Genomic DNA, 19,630 nt, shown 5'->3' on the forward strand with positions numbered 1-19,630 from the left:
CTCATCCATTCGATCTCGTTGTCGTTGATGACGTCATTCTTTGGACTGATTGGAATAACGTCGCCCTCGGGATCGAGGGAAACAACGGATCTTATGGATACTACTATCACAGCGTCTTCAGCAATCCAACTGGAATCGTGACGTATCGTGGTGAGACTAAACACGTGTTCACCTTACGATGGACACAATAGCATTGCTTTCATACGTCTTATTCGATAGGCCACGTCTCTATTGAACGAGCCCCTCGCCCTCCCCCGGTATTTTTTGTGTTTATTATCATTCTTATTATTCTTGTAACAATAATCATGACAGAATATGATGTAATGCAAATTTTACACTATTCAAGTCTTACCAGATTTAAGCCACGTGATCTTTTTGAATCCCCCCGTCACTCGCCCCCTTAACTGATAAGATAAATCGCTTTTCTTTGGCAGGTAGAACAATAATGAACCATTTTCCGTTCTCTCTTTTGATAATTCTTGATTAGTTTTTTATCTAATTTTTATCTGATTATGACTTATCGCTTTTCTTTGGCAGGTAGAACAATAATGGGTTCATGATACCGAAATTTTAATTCATGTAAAAAGAATAAACAGACCATATAGCTGTCGAGAGTTACCGTCATTCATTTTCCTATTCTTATTGAGAGTTTTTTTTTTTTCTACGAAGTGCATTGTCCAGTCGTACGTTTCTTCGCCTTGCCATTATTATCCTGTTTCTTTCCCAGACGTGTCTTCAACAGAAGCGCCACCATCGACAGATGATCACGTTATAACTGAAGACGGTAAAGATCTCCCCCCCCCTCTCTCTCTCTCTCTCTCTCTTTCCTACCATTTTTCCGTTCTCTCTTTTACTAGTTCTTGATTAGTTTTTGATCTGATTTTGTTAGGGTAAGATCACCGTAATCATCTATTTGTACAATAATATCGTGAATATGGACATCCGAAGAAGAGAAGTAGCTGCACTATACAAAGGAAAAATAACAAAAATAAATAATACCCAATGCCAATGGATCGTCAGCAGACAACAGGGATGATCTGGGAATTTCTACTTCTATTAACTGTAAAATACTTTACAGTAAACAAGAAATGATTATCAATGATGGGAGTGATTTTAAGGCATGCGAAGATATTTGTTTCCGAAGTGGAGAGGCCGCATAGAATTATAGATATTATTATAGATATGAGATATCATTTTGCTTACAAAAAAAGGCAACACTTGCTCGACAGGATTTTATCCCCTTGATTGTACTTTCAGTCAAGTCTAAATCTCTAATAAAAGTTGTAATAATAGTAATGATAATAGTAATAGTAATAATAATGATGATAATAATAATAATAATAATAATGATAATAACAATAATAACAATAATGTCTTCTTTATCCATTGTAGTCTCTTCAGTGTTGTCACTGTTATACCAGAGGGCCCTACTATTATTATTACCCTAGCGTTGCCAGATAGCCATTTATACACCTGGCTCGAGAGGGACATGGTGGGTAAAACATCTTCTCCATAACAGGATCGCGAATCTAAGCATTGGGCGGGAGTCGGGAGTCTTATCCAACTTGCCACAGCACCCCCTTTTATTCCTATGAATAGACTGAGATTAGTATTGTGAACCAGAACGACTTTACAAGTGAGCATCCAGACACGCAAGCTGTACCACTTTAGTTTAAAAAAAATCAACAAATGAAAAGGCTTATGCTAACAAATTTGTTTTCCGCACACTGGAGAAAGCGGTAAACTTATTATGCAGTTATCCGATGCGGGAAATACTTCGTGAAAACATTTTCGCGAAGATTCTAACACAATCATGAGTAAGTTTTGACTAAAATCGTACATTTGTTGTTCCTTCACGCATGCCAGGTACAACGGTGAGGCTTCCCACGACCCCGGAGATTATCACTATTGGAGACCCAGGTATTTAATCTACTGAAGTTACTAAAACAAAAACAACAATGAGATTAACAACAAAAATGAATGAAAGTGAATATTTAATTGAAATAGCTATTCTTCAGTTTATTTTGAAGGGAATTTGTATTCAACATTCTTCAATTTCCTTTGAAATTGTTATCATAAGTGCTTTTCTAGTAATTGTTAATTTTGGATTATGTGTAATTGTACAGTTCTAACGATAGCAAAGAATTGCTCATTATATTTATCAGTAAATAATGGTCAAAATGACAGCCATAAAAGCTTGACATTGCATGCAATGACACTGAAATGTACGAAGTGATCTGCATAGACAGTGCCTCTTGTCTGCATCAAAACAGGAAGGCGGACAGCAAACACGGCAAAGGAAAAATAATGTGTGAAATTATCTATGTGCTTCTTTCCTTTTAGAAGAATTTGTGTCTAACAAGATACTTTTTCTTGAAACTATTTTTGTTTTAAAAAATTAATTGTTTTTCGGTTTTAAATTTCGTTTCTATATATTTTGCGAACTGAATATAGACAGCTGGCAGTAACAATGAGCGATGTTCAATCACGGAACATCATGGGGGTCTCTAGTCGAAATTGACAAATAGCTGCTCAACTGAGGAACCTATCACTTAATGTGTCGCAGCGTTTAAATAAAGGCGCTAACTGAAACTCGGCAGTCATACTGCAGGATTATGTACATGTATCTTAAGGCGACAAACAAAAAAGCTTAAAACGTTTAAAAAGCAGCACAGATAAAATGACGAGTTATACATAGAGCTATAATGTGTCATACTTTGGGCAGGGACGTTGTATTGATTTACCTCTTCCGTTAGCTTGTTTCTTTACAATTTAACAACTACATAAACTATATTTATATTGATTTTCTTGTTCAGAGGGCCCATAATATAATATAACAAGCACCGTACTTTCAGGGGGTCCCTCCATTTTTTGTAGCTTGCATATTTTTCGTCTTATAGTTATTTATTCCAACGTTTTGTTATTGTAGAATGATGTTTTATAATGTTTCGCTATTGTTCTGTACTCTGTTCATTTCACAATGTATCGCTTACATTATTCTTTGTTTTAAGAATATAATAAACAGGTATATGGTGAAGTATATGTTGCTACGTTTTGTCGAAAAGTGAAAATGAATCTGAATTGAACTGTATATGCAATTCTCTCCCTTTCTATTGGAATGGGAGAGGAAAACTGACTCTAACGTGCTCTTCAAATGAGTGCTACATATTTTCAGGGTCCACAGTGAGGCTGGTGAACGGCTCAAGTTCTCGCCACGGGCGAGTGGAGGTCTACTATGATGGAGTTTGGGGCACTGTATGCGACGATTTTTGGGACTTAAACGACGCCCGAGTAGTCTGCCGGAGTCTTGGCTTTGACGGAGCCTCGGAAGCCATCCACATGTTTGGTGGGGGAACTGGTCCGATCTATCTTGATAACGTACATTGTAATGGATATGAAGACAGCATCTTTGACTGTCCTCAAAATAGCATAGGACACCATGACTGCTCGCACTATGAAGATGCCGGAGTGCGATGCTATTCTTATGATGGTGAGGAATTAGGTGCATGCGTCATTTTGATGTATATGAGTCTCGGCCATTTGATCACCTCCTACATGCTTTGTTTGTTTGTTTGTTTGCTTGTTTGTTTGTGAGGATTTAATCGAGTATCTACGTCATCGTGATGTAGATAGACAATGTCAATATTACCCAACTTCTCCCGTAGTTTGTTCTTATGGTGAGGAATTACTCAAATGTATACGTCATATTCATGTTGAGAAATATTGGTCATTTGACCATATATCGCAGTTAAACTCTCATGATGATGAATATCTAAAGTTCATATTTTACATCGTTTTGATGCATACAGATATTTGTCATTTACCAATCTCCTCATAGGTTACTTTTAAAGGGTGTGTACAGTTCTGGTCAAGGTGAAGATTTAGCTTTTAACTTTTTGTGAGATATTCAGAAACCACTCTATGAGATGTCAAAGAGCATGCAGTTCTAAGGGGTATCAAAAGTTTAATCGATGAAAATCGGTTTTGAAATGGCTGAGATATCCAAACACAAGGTGAAACAAAGAGATACTATATAATAAAGTTGGGGCATGTCGCCTTTTATCATTATCACTTTTTTGATATCTCAGCCATTTGAAAACCAATTTTCATCAAATAAACGTTGAATCCTTCTTAAAAGTACATGCTGTTTCATATTTCATAAGAGGCTTTTCATTATCTCACTTAAGAATGTTCAAAACATGAATCCCTACCTCAACCAGTACTGTACTGTAAGTGATGTATTACTCAAGCTGGATTACTTCGATCATATAAATATTGGAGTATTCACTGGTCTTCCATTACATTTTGTTTGTTGGAAATGATATTTGGACAGCGCATAAGCATTTAGGCAGCAAAAAAAGTAAAGTATTCTCCAAACACTCTCGATGGAAATAAGTGAAAGAAAGGACAGAAAAATCTTACTTACGTTTGGTCAGCTCTCTTAGTAGATGTAAGAAAATTGTTTCTTTGTGTGTTATATAGGGGAATTATTTTTTTTTCTTATGATGGTTAATACAATGAATAATGTGACCTGCGTTTGTTTACAATATTGTTTGTTTTGTTTCAAAATTATCAGACACAACTCCACGCGAAGTGTTCACTGACGTCACAGTGACGGAATATCCAGGTGTGGTGTTCAAGTGACATCTAGTCCGATTCACGGCATATCTACAGACCAATTTGACAGAGTTCGTTTAAAACCATGTGTGCACACAAGCGCCACTGTCGTTTCAAAACGAGCAATATTGTGATAATGGAGGGTGTTTTTTTTTTAATTTCTATTTTCATGCACCAGAGTGATGATATATGTTCTTATACACTTAAGCACAGACTGTCTGCTCAGAAAACGGCCACCACGCTCCCATTATCGGGTAGCGCTGAATTAGTTAGGTGGATGAGGGCTCGAACTCTTAAAGAATAGGTCCCAGTTTCGAATTTTGCTGTGTTTGGACACTCCTGTAAAAAAAAAAAAAAAAAAAAAAAAAATGTTTTACCTAAACACCATGTCCCTTTTTGCAAGGTGTAGAGGGGTAACTAGCAATATTTAGGTAATAAAGCAACGCTCTGTGGGAGAGCAACGCTAACACCGAAATGGCTTTCCTAAGTTAGTAGGCCGTAATTATCTTCCCGCCCCTCCTGGATCAGAGGGACCGCATGCATGTTCCCTAAATCTCTGGTCACGGGGTGTTTTTCGTGCGACGAACTCTGCACCGAAAACTTTCATCCGGAGATTTCGTTTACAAACATGACAAAAGAGGCCATATTTCTATAACGAAATTTAACAAACATTTACGTCATGAGATTTTTATTTTTTTCTGATGAGTTCTGATATTACATCTTGAACACAAAAGAATATTTCCTTATGTCTTGAAATGACAGCCTACCTGAGATGAGATTGAGGTGTCTGTCTCTTGAGGTTGGGGGTTGGAACTTAAAGCTGACCTGAAGTAGGGGGTGCATTGAGCATTGTTCCGGATTTAGGGGATCTCCCAGGCTGGAAAAGCCTGCAAAAAGCCCGCGAAAATGGGGATTCAGAAATGTTGGCAGTCCTGGGCCCTGTTTTATAAAGCTGTTCGTAAAGTTACGAACAACTTACGAGCGACTGGTGATCAGTACTTCTGCTGAATTATGGAAATTCTGATAGGTATAGCACATCAAAACTGATCATCAGTCGCTCGTAAGTTGTTCGTAACTTTATGAACAGCTTTATGAAACACCCGCTGAGGTGGGAAGGGGGGGGGGGAGGGAGAGTTCAAAGGAAGGGAACGAACATTTAATTTATATGCGTACCCTAAATAATAGTGAGTTGGGCTGGGGTAAATATCACTTCATCGTCATTATCTAACAGGGTCATTTCAACAGCCAAATATCGATGTCTATGTAGTTTATGTTGCTACATTTCCCGCCTTATATTTTTTAGGCAATGAAATCGTCTGCGACAGCACATCGATGACGCTGTATGTTGACAGATCGCTTCTTGATAGCCAGGACGGCCCCGGCGACATCCACTTCATTGATGACAACTGCATTGGCTACTATCACGACTACGATCACGTTGCCATCACCACTCGATACGATCGATGTGGAACGATCCAGGAGGTGGGTATAAGGGGGTAACAATGTGTCCCTGATATCCCAAAGCCAAAAAAAAAAATCAAGATAGAATTTAAGATGACGTGATTCAGTACTGCATGTTGAACAAAGGGGATTCAAATTTCCATAGATAGCATAATGCATCCCGGCACGCTCATGGAGCATCTTCTATTGACGATTCCCACAAGGTAGTAATGCTGTCACAAACAATTTTCCTTTTTTTCGCAAGTTTCTGTGGGGAGGGAGGGGGGATGTACATTCACATGTGTCGTGTTAGTGCAAATGAACAAAAACTAGTAAAATGCAAAAAAAAAAAATAATAATAAATAAACCGCATCATACAATGGTAACCTATATCTATAAAGCTGTTAGGGGACTTCCCATACTCATCTTATAGCTTTCAATCTCATAGTTCTTTCAACTTCTCATAGCTTTCCATCTGGATTTTAAAAAATATGTAAATGGTAAATTCGTCAGAACATGCTGTCACCGCCCCAATCATCACTGTTGAACGGAAATGTGTTTTAAGGTCTACTACATACTTAAAAATGGACGCAAGCGATACTGGTGAGTTTCTATTATGCACAGTCCTAAATGGAAATAAATGGAAACAAATGCATCCAATCAATCCTCGCAAAAATACGATCTTCGTGGATCATGTTATGCACGAAATGATTAACTGTCACTTGGAAGACAGTAGGGCCTACTTTCTCAACATTTGCATGATTTCTCTCCCTTACTCTACCAGTAATTTAGGGTAGTTTCTGGGATTTGTTGTTTACTTTAACTCAAATCAGAGTTTAAATCCACATATCTTGATTAAAGTTGGCGGTCATATTGTTTCATTTTGCTTGCAGCAAGAAGCAGACTACATCAAGTTCTACAACAAAGTTACGTACTACACGCCGCGCGATCGTAGTGGAACCAATCAGATCATTACACGTGAACATATTTTGCAAATCAACGTCACGTGCCGATTGGAGCGGGAGGAGACGTTGAGCGAGATATTCTATCCAATCAGAGACTCCGTTACAGCATCAGAGGTAACCAATAAGAGCGTTTGTTATGAAAATGGACATGACCGGATTGTGTAACCACTCCCCCTCATATTCTCATTCAGACATCAGAGTATCACAAACTTTCGAACATTCACCAGCAGTACTTTCAAACTATCTGTTTTGTTTTTATGACGAATTTTGTTATGAGGATGATTCATTTGAATGAATATACAGAGTGTAGGCCCTATATACAGAAGTATATTAGCAGATAATCTGAGATCTTAGTAGTCACATGATGATTACGTCATAATAAGGAAAGTTATACAATTATAGTTGTACAAGAGTACTCTGAGGGAAATACTGCAAAAGACGTCACTACAGACCTATAGAGAGGAAGCCTAACCAGCAGGTAATACGTCAGCAACAAAGGACAAAAAAATCTAATCATCAGATTTGATTGTTGTGACTATTATCATAATGGCATGTCATTACATGAACTGTTATATGGAGCAATATTGCTAGTCACATTAACATCAATATTCGTCGATAATGCAGCGTTTGTAAAACAAGATGAGCACGATACACAGATAAATATACACGCAAAATTGCTGTTGCCTAATTCAATTCCTGATTTATCACTGCTGGTACTAGTAGAGTGATTCCATGTACTTCTGAATGAACCTCAAACCCTGCCTCACCATCCTGATCACAATCTGTCATCACCGTGGTAATTGGTTGCAGCTTGGATACGGCGAGTTCACCATCACTATGGAGCGGTACACCGACTGGACGTTCAACTGGGAGGCCGCTGATTCGGCCCTGGTAGAGTTAGGCCAAGAGCTCTACTTCGGCGTGAAGCTGGTAGCCTACAGCGATCTGACACTCTTCATAGAATCCTGCTGGGCTACTCGAAACGCGAACCCACTGGACGCCATAAGATACTCTCTCATTGACGATGGGTAGGAGTTTACAAAGGCTCTTTAACGAAGTCATTCATTGATGTATTCATTTATGTTCATATTTCTAGTAGGAAAACCACTTGTAGATACAGAGCTTATCACTTCCACGATTGGTACGTGGTGTGTATATTGCAGTTTAAAACCGAATGACGCCATGAAGCAAACGAATCCCGTTCCGTATTTTTCGGGTTCATATAGGTAAATTACAGTTAACAAGTTAGCAGAGAAATATTAGAGAAACAATGTGAGGCCGTTGGAGAATAAATTCATGATAAACCTAAAAGGAATTATATAGATAGAGGTTTTGAGTAAGCTCGTGCGTAAGTCCAAACTGAGGTCGTATACTGGAAAGCGGATAAAACAATATGTGCCAAAGACAGTGGAGAATAATTTGAATGTGAAAAAAGTTCTTTAAAAGTTTTTAATATCCAGCAGTCGATTTTGTTTTCGTCTGTGTCAAGCATTGTCTATGATAATTTCCATTATTCTTTCGTTTATATATGAGAGGAGGGAAATGTATTAATGTTACGGCAACATCCGTTTTGGCACTAAATTTTGCTCATTGATAATTCATTGCGCACATGCAGAAGAAAAAAGCAAAGAAGAGAAAACAGCGTAGAGAAAGGATTGTAACGTATTTTGATAAGGAAAAATAAACAAAGCCAGAGCTTTCTACTTAAACACTTGACAAATTTACCATGAAAGCAGGGTGCGGAGATTGAAAGTTGTTGGAGTCATTTTTATCCCAATTTTGTCTGAACTCGTGTAGGTGTGCCGAAGACTCGACGGTGACCTTCCGTAACTTGGGTCAGCTGTTTAAAGGTTTCACGGTTGATGCATTTACATTTATCGGAGATTACGAACAGGTTTGTAAAAACTTTGTCTATCTTTTCGAAGGTCCTAGCACAAACACTTTTGCATATTAACACAATTCATTTCGGAATAACTACGCGAATTTTTGTTTTTGTCTTTGTTTTTGTTTTACGTACGTCACCCTGTGCCCTGCGTGTTGTTTCCGAGGTCAGTTTTAGTTGTCATTAGCTTAGTATCATCATTTATTTGTTGGTTTTGTTTTGCAGATACTTTTCTGCATTTTTTTTTTCATTACAATTAGATGTTGCGAACAGTATTTTGGTATAAATGACAAAGTGATATGGTGATAAACAAAATTATAAAATGTTCATGGATGTATTCAATATAAAGCCTTGCTACATAAGACAAATACAAATTGAGGGTTAAATGCAAAGGACGAGACTATCATAAGCAAGTGTTCGGAGGGATAGTAGCCCCAAAATGCATCGATTAAGGTCCAAGTAATAATAATTTACCACTTAGTATAGTGTCAAAGGAAATTATATACGTTTGTACTGTGCGTGCGCGCGTCCATTCTTGAAATGAAATGAACAATACAGGAATTGTGTCCGGCAGCCGACATTATTCACTGCTCCTTAGGTTTGATACTAGCATACCCGGTCCCCAAGCAATGGCTTTGGATCAACCCCAATAAGTTTCCACAGTTACTAAACTATGGCATATGACAAGCATATACCTGACTATGCAAACCTTTACTACATCTTAAACAGTATCCAAGGATTGTGTTGATAGCGTATAATCATTTCCGGGTCTAGGGCAATTGCCCCCTGGGCAATTACCCCGCACCCTTCCCCTGGCCCTAATCCTAATCCTGAACTTAACCCTAACCCTAACCCAAACTCCTAACCCTAAACCTAGCCCTAACCCTAATCTTTTCTCTAACCTTAGCACTAACCAGTATTTGGCCGGGGGGGGGGGGGGGGGTAATTGCCCTCCGGGGTTAATTGCCCGGATACGGTTCATGCTACACGCATGTACTATGAACGGGGGTCTTTTTTGACACATGATTATGTGCATCTTGATGAGTATATTCAGATATTTGGACAATGACAATTGTGTAATCGTGTATCGTCACTGACAAAAGAACTGTTTCCCTCATTTCGGTTTTATGTCGCTGAGGTGCCTTTTCAGACTTAACTGCCTTTGGAAAATCGACAATGATGGGGAGCAGCAAACCTCAAATCATGACAAATTTCGTGTCACAAAATTAGTAATTACTGAAGTGGACGCTTTTGGACGCGTCACATGTAACGTTGCTTAAAATGGTAAGACATACATGTCGTCTACCATTACTGTCCATATTTACTCTGAAACAATGTGCGAAAAATAAAATTAGATTACAAATTACAACCAACCTGCCGAAATACTAATTGCTTTCTCTCGTAAAGTACGTGCATTTCTCAAATGAAACTAGAGAGGGGCCGCCAAAGGCGGCAGACCCACGCCTTGTAGTACAAAGTCCGGGTAAACATAATGTGCATTCGGTCATCTACCAGAATTCGGTCACTTAATTGCCAGTGTGCTTTATCACCAGCCAGTGAGTTCTACCAAAGATTGTACACTGAAGTGTACGATCTTTGGGTCTACAGTCACATCACACGCAAATCACATCATTTCACATACGGTAACACTCATTCACAGCAGGAAAGTCCTTTAGTCTCCTCCAAAAATCCATCGAAAATCCCAAATACCACCGTCAAAAGTGCAGAATCAGAACTTTTCCAAGCGCGCGCGAATTAAGTCCAGTTTTAAGAGTATGTTGTCTACGCGACGGGTCGCCGAAAAAGCAATAAAAATCGAGAAATACGCCGTTTTCTTGCGGGATATTTTGCTCATAGCAAGCCGAGAGTGTGATGATATCAAAGGTCGTATGAGTGTACGATCTTTGATGGTATCCACAAAAGTGCAAAAGAAAAACAAAATTTACGTACTCCCTAAGCAATTACCCCTATGATTAGTGTCTACGGAAATTATTCAATGCAAGGGTTGAATGCAAATGTCTACTGCACCAGTATTCGGTCACCAACGAGCGCCGCAACGTCCCCGATGCAATTTTGCACCAACAGTGTAGAGCGCGATGCATTTTCAGCGGCCTTGCACACGCATTGACATTGAGCGCGCATATCGTGCAGTGTAACTGACCGAGCAAATGCTCCTCCAACGAAAAAAACAATCAATGTTAATTTGAAAAATCATCAAAATACGGGCCAGTTTGTGACGACGGAGAACGAACTTTCATAAATCCAGAAGGACATAGTCCCTCAAATAGGCCTAAACGTAAATTTCGGAATTCTTACGAACATTTGAGCAGCGAAGTCGGATCGTTTGGGAGTTTATGTGTTCGTATGGTAGCGGAAAATCGCAAAGTGAGAAACGGGAAATTTTCGGAGTGGTCACTATATCATGGGGTCAAAACTTCAAGGTCACACAGAATTTGCAAGGGTCAACCGATTATCACCAAAATCTAATCGATTCTTTCCTGCCATTATCCAAACATCCCCTGAATATTTCGTGCAAATCCGTTTACCCGTTCTCTTGTTATCTTGTACACAAACAAACAAACAAACAAACAAACAAACAAACAAACAAACATACGGAACCCTTTACATAACCCCCTGCCGATTTTCATCGGCGTGGGTAATTAACTGAGCGATGATCGATTTCCCAATGTATACTACAACTGGACATGCATTTCTCCTGATTTAAGAGAGTTATTATCTTCTGCGTTTGTAGTTTTTAGATATCTCAAAGCGCCGTCTTGTTTGTAATCCAGGCTGGCTGTTGGGGATGCACGATGAGATTAAAGCAGTAAAGCATCTTTAAAATGTTGTGACGCTTTTCACAGAAAGAGATGTTTGAATTAATAAACGAGCGATGTATGTCCAGGTGTGGTAGGTCCATAGTATAATGAGAGGTGTTTTTTTTTCTTCTCCCCCAAGGTGTATGTTCACTGCGACATCCTCGTGTGTGACAATGGTGAATGGAACTCACGCTGCTCCCAGGGCTGTGTGTCAAGGGCCAAACGAGACGTCCAGTCCACAGGCTCCCAGTCCAACCCGCACACCGTCTCACACGGACCGCTCTCTGCAGCCAACGTGGAAGGTGGGAATTCACGCGGAGCAGCGGGTACGTACACACTTTGGGGAATGAAGAACCACACTTTTGCAGGAATAAAAAGGAATAAGAGAGTCATCGTGAAAAAAAAAAAGTGGAAAGAAGTTTAGGAAATTTCAGAAATGAAGCAAAAACAAAAATAGCAACAACAATCAGGCAGTCGAGTTGCATATATAATTCGTCTGATGATTTGACACAAAGTGCGAACTGTAAAAATGTAATACTTGCGTGAAAAAAAAGAGAACTATAAAACCTGCCTTGGCGTTACTGACGTGCTGCCAGTCTGATTTTCGCCCAGCAGATGATATGTGTATTTGTTTGTAATAAGTTCAAGCCATTACCTCTCTCCTTTCATACCATTAAGCTAGGTTTTGTAGGTAGGGCCTATACTTAGTTAGGAACAATACTTGCATCCATTGCATACAACAAATGGTAGTGGTCCAAAGCGTGAAAAAAAAATCTATGGATTTTGCTTTATTAGTATTTTGTTGATAGCCATGTGATGAGGATAAAAAGTGTTATCTACATTTCCAATTTGAAACGTTTTTCAGTTATTTCTTATTGGTGGCACGTGTTAACCCATTGCCTATGACGAGACCTTGCTGGTTCTGTACAAGTATAGATGGATTTCAGAAGCGCGTTAGATTGTTTACGTCATTCTTCCTTTCTTACAGACACATCGGCTTCATCGTTTAGTTACCTGGTGATCGTGGCAATCGGTTCTGTCGGTATCTTTATCGCCATGATCGTTGTTCTTGGTCTCGTGGTGAGGAAGCGCAGGAGCGCTAGACCCGAGTCGCTTGGATATCGTCGAGTTGGCGTTGCCTTACATGGGGAGGAGTAGGTGGGCTTTAATCAGGCTACAGCGACATTCCATTTTTTTTTCGTCTCCCGTATCTTTCTGCACTTCTCTTTTCGCTTAAAGTATCATGAGTTAAGCCGAGCCCATAGATCTATAATCGAAATGATGTGTCATATCTGCAGATATATGAGCAATGTTGGATTCAGTGTGGGTGTAGCACAGATATATTTCCACGAATAAGAGGAGGAATTTCAAACATTAAATGCCAGTGTCTTTTTCCTCCAATCAACAGAATTCTGTTACAATATATCACTGAAATGCCACCAACCAAGCGTGCTACTTGACTCTTCATAGAATGAAATCAAATAAACAAACTTTGGCTCCATTACAATAGGATATGGAATAACTAAGTAATGAAATGTAAGGACTCTCTTGTTTTCATGAAATTGTCATATGCTTGGCAACCACGAAAAGTTTTGGCATTATTATCCCATGGGTTTGTATATGAATAATATGCTAAGGAAATCACTTTGTTATTTCATGATTGAGCATCTACAGCCTGGTTCTTCATATGACCCTTTCCGTTCATTATTTGATTTATATCCAACTGTTTCCTCCTTTCGATTCCATTCTGATAAAGTGATCTTTTTTTTTGGGGGGGGGGGATAGGTCAATGAGAGATTCATCAGAATCAAATCGAATTAATGTCCGATTTTATGGCAACTTATGTTACTCAGTTTGTTTTTGGTTGCTTAATTCTGCAAAGTTAGGTAGAAAGTGGTGTGAAATGCGACATTTCATTAAAGGAATAGAAAGTAGGAGAGATGAATATTTAGTGTAATCCCCTAAATATTATGACAATAATTTCTTGCCAGTTATACATCTGTTTTGCAATGAATACCCTGCCTCCTGTTTTGCGTTATTTTTCTCCTAAAAACTCATTTCGAAATTAAAAAGAAATTTGAAATAAGAATCATTTCACATGATTACTCAAAGGAAAATGCTTGTTACTTCAGTCAAATATGAGTTTATTCTCGCTATAAACGACAATGGTTAAAGGATAATGTGATGGACTGTATCTTTATTTGAATCAGTATATCATCATCAGAGTACATAATTAACTTGTGAATGATTGTCTGAGACATAATCCACCGAAGAGTCCGCATGTTGTTGATTTTGTCTTAGTTGTAGACTTTATCTTAAGTTCATCTATCAAAATATCACCCATTTCGTAGTGATATGATTTCAAATATTTTTCCATCACTTTCATAACTTTAATTTGTGCATGGGTTTACAAAAGCTACATATGTTTTTGCTTCAAAAGTATTTGTCATTTAGCTAAACTTTCATCTCCAGGAAAATGGTGGTATTGCTCTTTCACTCTTACATTCACTGAAGTATTTTTAATACAACAGACTAATGTGTGCTGTCATGCTCTTGAGCGCTTTACATCTTCTTTCTTCATCGCTACTTACAAAACAAAACAAAAAATAGTCCGATAAGGAAGAGATACTGTTATCAAAATTGACATCACTTTTTGCTCTTGCTACGGAATAAATGAATCAACTCAGAGAAATACAGGCTGCATTTTTGTCTTGAACGATTGCGTGTTCTGAGCTCACTTGAAGTTTGTACGGCTCAATATGTTTGTTTTTGATGAATATGGATCAGCACTGACGGGAGAAAAAAGAATATATATATAATATAGGCCTAATATAATTTATGATATAACATAATATATATATATATATATATATATATATATATATATATATATATATATATGTATATATATATATATATGTGTATATATATATATATATATATATATATATATATATATATTTATATATATATACATGTATATATATATATATATATGTAGTGAAATGATACTGACATTTTTACCGAACGCTTCTGTCATCTTGGGAAGAATGATATAATTGAGACAAAAAAGACGATAGATGTCGCACGATGCCGGCTGCTGGCAGAAGCTTTCGACCTCAGGTCTTCGTCAGCTTTATTGTCTGTTTATACGAAATGGAACAGAGATTATGAGCATAACAAAACATATGGAGTAATGAACATAATACACTGAGTATTTTTGCATAACTTATGTTGAAACTGTACTCGATGTATTATGTTCATTACTCTATATGGTTTGTTATGCTCAAAATCTCTATTCCGTTTCGTATAAACAGACAATAAAGCTAATGAAGACCTGAGGTAGAAAGCTTCTACCAGCAGCCGGCATTGTGCAACATCTACTGTCTTCTTTGTCTCAATCATATATATATATATATATATATATATATATATATGCGTGTGTGTGTGTGTGTGTGTGTGTGTTTGTGTGTACAAATACATACAGTACTGATTAATGTAAATATTATATATATATATATATATATATATATATATATATATATATATATATAATATACATATAACATTGGTTTGATGCTGATGTTTTTATCAAACTCTTTTGTCAAGTTGCGAAGGATGATAATTTTGTGACAACGAAGACAATCGATGGCACGATGCCGGTTGGGTGGTAGAAGCTTTCAACCTTCAGTCTTCCTTAGCTTTATTGGAATAGAAGTCTTGAGCACAACAAACTATAAATGAACATGATAAATTGAGTGTGATTTCAGCATGAGTTGACCACTTCAGGACATACTTGGCAACATATCTGGAAATCACAAAACGTTTTACACAAAATGTAGTTACTATAAATAAACATAACGGGCATATATAATATATCTTTATAAATGCCGATATATCATATAACGGAAAATAAAAATTAGTATCTAAAATAGACAAACATATTACAACTATACTTTGTAGTGTATAGTTACCTGCTTCCCATGTCACATGCACAACACAACACATCCCAAGCGACACACGCGTCTGCCTATCAGGTAACTACAGCCTATAAAGTATAGTTATAATAATCACGTTTGTCTATTCCGGTTTGTTTCTATTTTGGAGGGTTTTGTATACAGGCCCGAGTAAAGTTTGAGATCTTGTAGTAGTCATGAATTAAATATGATATATTCTTAATCATGAAAAAGGAAAGTACAGGTACATTTACTTTTTTTCTCTGACCGAACATCTCTCGACTTTCATGCTGCCTTGGATATACCAAATATTTGCATTTCATCATACAAAGGATTGATGTGCACGTAATAAATATCTGAGAAATGGCAAGGGTGTGTGTGTGTGTGTGTGTGAGTGTGTGTGTGTGTGTGTGTGTGTGTGTGTAGGTGTGTGTTTGTCTGTCTGTGTGTGTGAGTGTGTGTAGGTGTGTGTGCGTATGTGTGTGTCTCGCTCATGTTTGTGTACACGTATTTTGAGGTTTGAGTCGACTTGGTGGTTCACAAAAAAGTGTAAACTAGAACCATGTGCAGTGTCTCAGTGTGTATATGAGCAGGGAGGTGTAAGAAAAGGAGAGACAACTCGTTCGTAATTCATGCAAACACATGTTTGTTTTCAAAGCGTTACAATGGGATGTTTATCATTCCGCTATACGCTTTGAAGTCGTGCTCTGCACCGCTCTAGTTGCAAGGCGAAGTTCGGAGACGAAGAACGCATTTCACCTTTCGTTGAATTACAAGCTTTATTCCCCCGTAAAATTTTAAATGTAATACTCGAATTGAGGGTGGTTTAGGAAAGAATTCAATATTATAAACATGCATTTCTAGTTTCTTCGTAATGCGCAAATCGAAATGAAATGACAATCAGGCCCTCTTAAAAACCTAATATTTTTCTACAATGCGCACATTTCCGCATGTTAGTTTTCTATCCTTTAATCTGGGATATTTTGATCTTTCAAATAAAGTACTCGGCTAAAGCGTGCTCGAGCGCGCTTTTAAACTATTTGCTGTTAAAATTGTCAGTTTTATACTGCATTTTGATTCCTTGCTCCAAGTCAAGGTACACAAATTCATTGTTGCCATCACATTGAAAGAGAGAGAGCGAAATGCAGTAGGGGCAAGTATTTCTAGATGTGAGAGCGCTAGTCCCGATTATTGATGCTCTCTTTTGTCAAAGCACCTGATTTCCACCTGCGGCCCGTTGCATAAAACTCCAACCGGATTTTTTTTTCGGTTGAAATCACAAAATTCCGGTTGGAAGCTCCCAACCAGAGTTTTTATGCAACGGATTTTACATTCTTAGGTTAGCAACCTTAAAAAAATTCAGGTTGGGCAAATCCCAACCTGAAATTTTTAAGGTTGCTAAAAAAGTTTTATGCAACGGGACCCTGTAGTTAAGCGCATAATTTCTCGGCGGTGCCGCGCATCCTTCAAAGGAGAGCAGGAGTTGTCTCTCCTTTTCTTACACCTCCCTGGTATAACCCAAGTGTCATGGTAGATCGTGTACGCCTACTTACACTCACAGGAAGTTATTTTCTTACCATCCATCTGATCGGCTTAATGGTCAATGAATGCATCTATTTCTCTGATTTATCTAATTACATAATCATGTCTGTGGGTGAAGTATTTGTCGTGTTACGAAGTGGTCGAAAAAAAAAGCTGAGTCTTAAGTTTTGCAAGCAGACGCACAGACTAATAGGATAAGTCTAGATATATCAATATCTTTAAGTCAGTAGATGAATAGGACGCTGTCACTTTTTTTTGGAAAAACGAAGAATTTGTGTTTTTATGAAGCCACCAATTTATCGACTGATTTGAGGAGGTCTATAATCCAAACTAAAAACACACCTGATAGATCTCTTTCTTATAAAATCTGATGGGCAAATCCACAGATCCTCTTTTTTCTATTATCATTTAGGCCTATCTATGTTTTTTTTTCTTTGCCTGTGCTTTCTTTGACAAGGCGGTTTATTCTCACTACAGGTGATTCGATGCAGCTTATTTCGCGGTGTTGATAATTTCGCGCTTGCCATATGTTCCATCAGGTGATGTGTTTATTCCACGGAATCAAAAACAAGCGAAACTCTTCTTGCCCGGCCGAGCGCGAAAAATTAGTTAGGCAAAAGCATCCACTTTTAGAGTAAAACTTTTCACTCCATTCCTATTGAATATCTAATTCCACCTCAAGTTTAGTTATACATTTGTAGCTCATTATCTTCCAGTGAATAGGAATTTCTAACATCCTGTCATTTAAATGAATTTGTAATACTTGCACTCTCAGTAATGTAGCTGATCTTTTCTTTTTCAAGTCAGAGGAAAATTTTTATCATGTTTATCGTCAATCAATTTGAAAGAAGTCATGCATTAAGAAAAAAAAACATGCACATGCTGCGGACATGGTGAAGCAGTGAGTGAAATCTCAAAAAAAGTAGAAAAAATACAAAACCAAGTAGATAACCATTTCCTTTCTGTAAGAAAGCTATGCTGCTGGACATTCTAGGGGTCCAGACCGGCTGCGAGAGGGAGAGAGAGAGAGATAGAGAGAGGGGGGGGGGGTAGGAACAAAACCTCTGAACTTTAATTGACAGCTGAAAAGGAGAAAGATTTTACTTTAATGTGAAGATTTAAAGAGTTCCCTGGGAGAATAAACTCAACAGCACTACAACCATAACTAAATGCGTGAAAAGAGGGCGCTTTAAAGGAGAACACTGCTATACTCAGGAATGTTTGTTTTGCCGCTGTTTGTTCAAGTCTTGGGCAAACAATAGTTTACCTGAATACAAGAGCCTGCCTAGTGTGATTTAACTCTCATTGGGTAGGCTATTGATGTTTCTTTTGATCGGAAGACAAATTAATTAGAAATTGAGACATTATGCTGATAACGTGGTTATTACTCCAAGACATTTGCAATCTAAGGAATCGTGTATTGTGGCATAGTACTTGGGATAAGAGTGAATTAAAAAGGACAAGTAATATAAGGAATTATTATCCATACAGAGGATTTTTAGAGCCCAAATATAAGTGTTATTTTGTCGACGCACCTTATAACCTCCGACCCACTTAGAAAGTTTGTTGAACTCGACCAATATTTTTTGCCGAGGCGACCAATATTCAAAAAATTGGACGGTGAGAGGGGGATTCCCCAAAGTTTTTATAAACTGCACCGTGATTGGTTGCGATATACGAGATGACCCGAAATATGAAGTGAAAACGTCTGTGATTGGTCAATCACGAATTAACTAAAATATCGGGGTTTTTTTTTCTAAAATTCTGTGTTTATACAAACAAGTTTCATATATTGATTAGTTAAAATTGTACATCAAAATACATAGATCACTGTTTTATCTGGGAATGAAGTGAATTAACTTGCACTGAAGAGTGTACCATACTCCATGTCAGGATCAAGTACAGTAGGAGACCATACAGCACTCAGAGACAGAAAGGATAAGTGAAAATATTCTTTGCTGAAATCCTCTGTAGGATAATAATGATAATATTGGATGTCCCAGACCCCGTTTACAGTGCGGGGCTGGGCCAAGCCGCGGCCGAGCCGGGCCCCGCAATTTTGTCCGTTTACACTGCCGGGCTCGGCCGCGCTTTTGATTCAAACCTTTCAATATTTTGTCGTAGTGGCGCTCTGTTTGTAAACAAATGCAATTTGGTATTGTCTGGTTTTCAGACCCTTTGCCAAATGAATTCCGTGGCGACGAAGTCGCCGTTCGGGCAAAGGCCTTTGCCGAAGGAAAACAATCCTTTGCAGGACAAAACCACCTTAAACTATACTAGTTTTCGATGTTGAGGGGGTTAATATCCTGAACAGCGAAATAGTACAGGCAGAGGGTTTGGAAGCCGGACTAAAATTGGCCGCGCATTTGGCCCAGTTTACGTTTACACTGAGAGCCGCGGCCGAGACCA

General features: G+C 38.2%; 1 protein-coding gene across 1 annotated transcript; it reads left to right on the forward strand.

The window, feature by feature from the left end:
* The first annotated feature begins 1,859 nt into the window (after positions 1-1,859).
* On the forward strand, positions 1,860-12,881 carry LOC139724225 (oncoprotein-induced transcript 3 protein-like). Its single transcript, XM_071635368.1, has 8 exons — positions 1,860-1,920; positions 3,176-3,346; positions 5,921-6,099; positions 6,951-7,136; positions 7,833-8,050; positions 8,820-8,916; positions 11,863-12,025; positions 12,712-12,881. Exons 1-8 carry the CDS (start codon positions 1,860-1,862, stop codon positions 12,879-12,881), a joined length of 1,245 nt encoding a protein of 414 aa, XP_071491469.1.
* Positions 12,882-19,630: the final 6,749 nt, after the last annotated feature.

The sequence above is a fragment of the Diadema antillarum genome, unplaced genomic scaffold (genome assembly GCF_040938485.1).
Source record: "Diadema antillarum isolate AM-2024a unplaced genomic scaffold, OU_Dant_1.0 scf00000208, whole genome shotgun sequence".
NCBI lineage: Eukaryota > Metazoa > Echinodermata > Echinoidea > Diadematoida > Diadematidae > Diadema > Diadema antillarum.